This window comes from Sinocyclocheilus rhinocerous, unplaced genomic scaffold (genome assembly GCF_001515625.1).
Source record: "Sinocyclocheilus rhinocerous isolate Xijiao unplaced genomic scaffold, SAMN03320098_v1.1 scaffold1725, whole genome shotgun sequence".
In the NCBI taxonomy this organism is placed as follows: Eukaryota; Metazoa; Chordata; class Actinopteri; order Cypriniformes; family Cyprinidae; genus Sinocyclocheilus; species Sinocyclocheilus rhinocerous.
Genome location: NW_015627232.1, coordinates 1272127 through 1275533, shown reverse-complemented (window position 1 = coordinate 1275533; position 3407 = coordinate 1272127). Strand labels below are relative to the sequence as shown.

The 3407-nt window shown below is 34.0% G+C and overlaps 1 protein-coding gene across 1 annotated transcript in view; it reads right to left on the bottom strand.

The window, feature by feature from the left end:
- Positions 1-492: 492 nt before the first annotated feature.
- The window catches only part of LOC107723566 (cadherin-2-like), a 7114-nt gene continuing 4199 nt past the window's right edge, over positions 493-3407 (bottom strand). Inside the window, exons 3-4 of the mRNA XM_016532264.1 lie at positions 1070-1231; positions 493-661 (exon numbers count right to left, since the gene is read on the bottom strand). Of these exons, the coding sequence (XP_016387750.1) occupies positions 512-661; positions 1070-1231 (312 nt within the window). The 3' untranslated portion in view covers positions 493-511. The remainder of the gene's footprint in view (positions 662-1069; positions 1232-3407) is intronic.

The following is a 3407-nucleotide window of genomic DNA, read 5'->3' as shown; positions in this document are numbered from 1 at the left end:
GGGTGCGAGGGCCCTTTCATCGCTGCTTGCAGCTTTAATATTTATGTTGGTTTCTTAAAGTAAAAAAAAAAAAACTTTTAATAGCATTTTAATACTGTAATACATTTCAAATGGTGTAACCTTCAAGTACAAAGTAATAACATTTTCTCAGACCTTGAATACATGTGAATGTAAACACCTTTATCATTATTTTAAAATAGTTTTTATTTATACACTACTGTGTATAATGAATACTTTTAAACAGCAAAGATGCATTCAATTGACCAAATGTGACATTAAAGACATTTACAGTTTTACTAAATATTTCTATTTCAAATAAATGTTGTTCTTTTGAACTTTCTATTCATCAAAGAATCCTGAAAAAAAAAATATATATATCACCATTTCCACAAAAATATTAAGCAGCACAACTGTTTTCAACATTGATAATAATAAGAAATATTTCTTGTAATAATATTTTATAATATTACTTTTTATACTAAATTTTTAATATACCTGTAACAACTGCAGATCACATACCTGCTGGACTGAGCTCGTCTACAGCCCCGGGATTCATCGGACCAAAAACAGGCGGATTATCATTCTGATCCTTCACTTTTATTCTCAGCCCAATGTCATTTTCTGCAATCGTGCCATCTGTGAACGTAGCAACGCCTGAAAGCTACAGAGGAATAAATTCAAGATCACCATCCAAAGCAGCACAACTGTTTTCAACATTGATAATAATAAGAAATATTTCTTGTAATAATATTTTATAATATTACTTTTTATACTAAATTTTTACCAAATAAATGCTTTGGTGAACATAAGAAACTTCTTTCAAAATCATTTAAAAATCGTACAGACCCCAAATTTTTTGAACTACTGTAGTGTATATTTAAATATTTTTTTTGTTAAATTATTAATTCATAAATATCATTACATTTTTGGGGAGTTGCACCACATTTTACAACAAGCTACAGAGGAATAAATTCAAGATCACCATCCATCATAATCAAGTGTAGGTGTTAAAGCCACCTTCATCATCATCATCACGAATCATCATTGTCATCATGGCCATTTCACTTACATTGTATTGTGCGATGGACTCTCTGTCAAGGAGCCCCGTTATCCTGACATATCCATTTTCAGGATTCACCACAAATAAATTGAACGGCTGCTGGTCTGCACCGACGCCCTTCAGTGAGTACCTCACATTTTTCAGTTTGACGTCTTCCTTATCTGAGCGAATCTAAATAAATCAGAAACACATTTATTTAACACAAAAACCGATCAAGCCTACAGTGACCTGACACATGAGGCATTGTAAATCTCAAATGCTTACATTAGTTGATGATATTGTTGCACTGTATGTCATACATGTGACGTAGTGAGTTCATCAGCTACTTTTGCAATAATGATACTGCAGACATCAGTTTTATATACAACGTTTGAATTACAAGAAGCTGAAGTTGTAATTTTCGTGTATATCCTACATGTAATTTCTATGCATAATTTCTATGCAATTTCTATGCATAACATACATTTAAAGGAACAGCTCACCCAAAAATGAAAACTTGCAGAAAATTTACTCTCTCAAAGATGAGATTTGGACAAATTTTAATGTTACTTGCCTACCAATGGATCCTCTGCAGTGAATGGGTCTGATCTGGGTTTGTTTATGTTGTGTCCAGGGGTGTATTCCAGAAAGCACGGTTAAACTTACTGTCAGCTAAACCCTGAACTTTCGGTTGATTAACCCCAAACCTTGCTTACTCGAGGTATGTGGTTCCAAAAACGCGTCCCGGAGTAAATTCATTCAACTCAGAGTATGTTCCTGGTTAAGACCATAGACTGTAAAAAAAGACTCAAGACATTCTCAACAGAGCGATGAATCGACGAGTCACTATGGAAACGGACGCTAAGAAAAACCGTGCCATGCTGTTTCTTTCTTCTTCTTTTGTTCAATGGTTGTTTACATGCTTAGTGCATATCGCCACCTAACTGATGGTCGTGCAATCATTTTAATTTTTTTCCCGTTTAATCTTTAATCCTTGAGAATATAAATTATATTGTTTGTTTGATGCTAATTATATATTAAGTCATAGCAGATATGTATTTTGATTTAGAATTTAGACATTATAGAAAATGCCGATCTATGTGTGAGATGATATTATAAAATGTAATAAATAAATATATATAATATAATAAATTAAACATATAATGTCTAAATTCTAAATCAAAATACATATCTGCTATGACTTAATATATAATTAGCATCAAACAAACAATATAATTCATATTCTCAAGGATTAAAGATTAAACGGGAAAAACTTTTTTGCACAACCATCAATTAGGTGGCGATATGCACTAAGCATGTAAACGACCATTGAACAAAAGAAGAAGAAATTCTGTTGAGAATGTCTTGAGTCTTAACCAGGAACATGCTTTGAGTTGAATGAACTTACTCCCGGACGCGTTTTTGGAACCACATACCTTGAGTAAGCAAGGTTTGGGGTTAATCAACCGAAAGTTCAGGGTTTAGCTGACGGTAAGTTAACCGTGCTTTCTGGAATACACCCCTGGTCTGTCTGGAGCACATGGCTGTCAGTTGGTATTTGTGTTTGTCATGTGCTCTACTGTCTATTGTTACCCCGCCCCTCTTGTTACCTGATTATCTTGTTAGGGTTAACACCTGTTTTAGATCATTAGTCTCCCTTTATATTCTCCTCTTGTTTTCAGTCCTGTGCCGGATTGAATCTCTGCTCTACTGAGTTAACCTGGCTTTTGTCTCTGTTGACCTAGTCTAGTCTAGTCTAGTCTAGTCTAGTCTAGTCTAGTCTAGTGATGCAAAGTCTGATTCATTTCCGCGAACCGGTTCTTTTCTGACAGATCGGCTCATTGAACCGGTTCAAAAAGCCGATTCATCGGTTCCTGACGTCATCAAGAAATAACGACTCTACGCATTTCTTTTCAAACAAGTCAGTGCCATGTTGTATCAATGAAAATTTCAAATAAGTCATTTGTGTCAACACATATTGAAACATTCAAAAAATAAAGTCATTTGTGTGAAAGCATATTGCTGATTATTGCCATATAATTCACTTAGTTAATGGTACGTGTTTGTGGTCACAGTTTCATTCACGGATCCTTATGTCGGATACGACTGACTGACCAATATTGACTAGCCTACAACTTGGATAAGATTCCTAAAAGTTTCACACCTACAGCACACATTACAGACATTGATGCACAAACGCGGATATGTTCTACATGTCTACAGTATAAAGAATGAATAAACCTTATAAACTCCTTGATTTCGCTTAAGCAACTTGAAATATAATATGCATGCATAAAATTTATTTACATCACTCGACAGAAAGGTTTTTGCAGGTTTTTATAAAATGTAAATGAATAACAGTCATAAT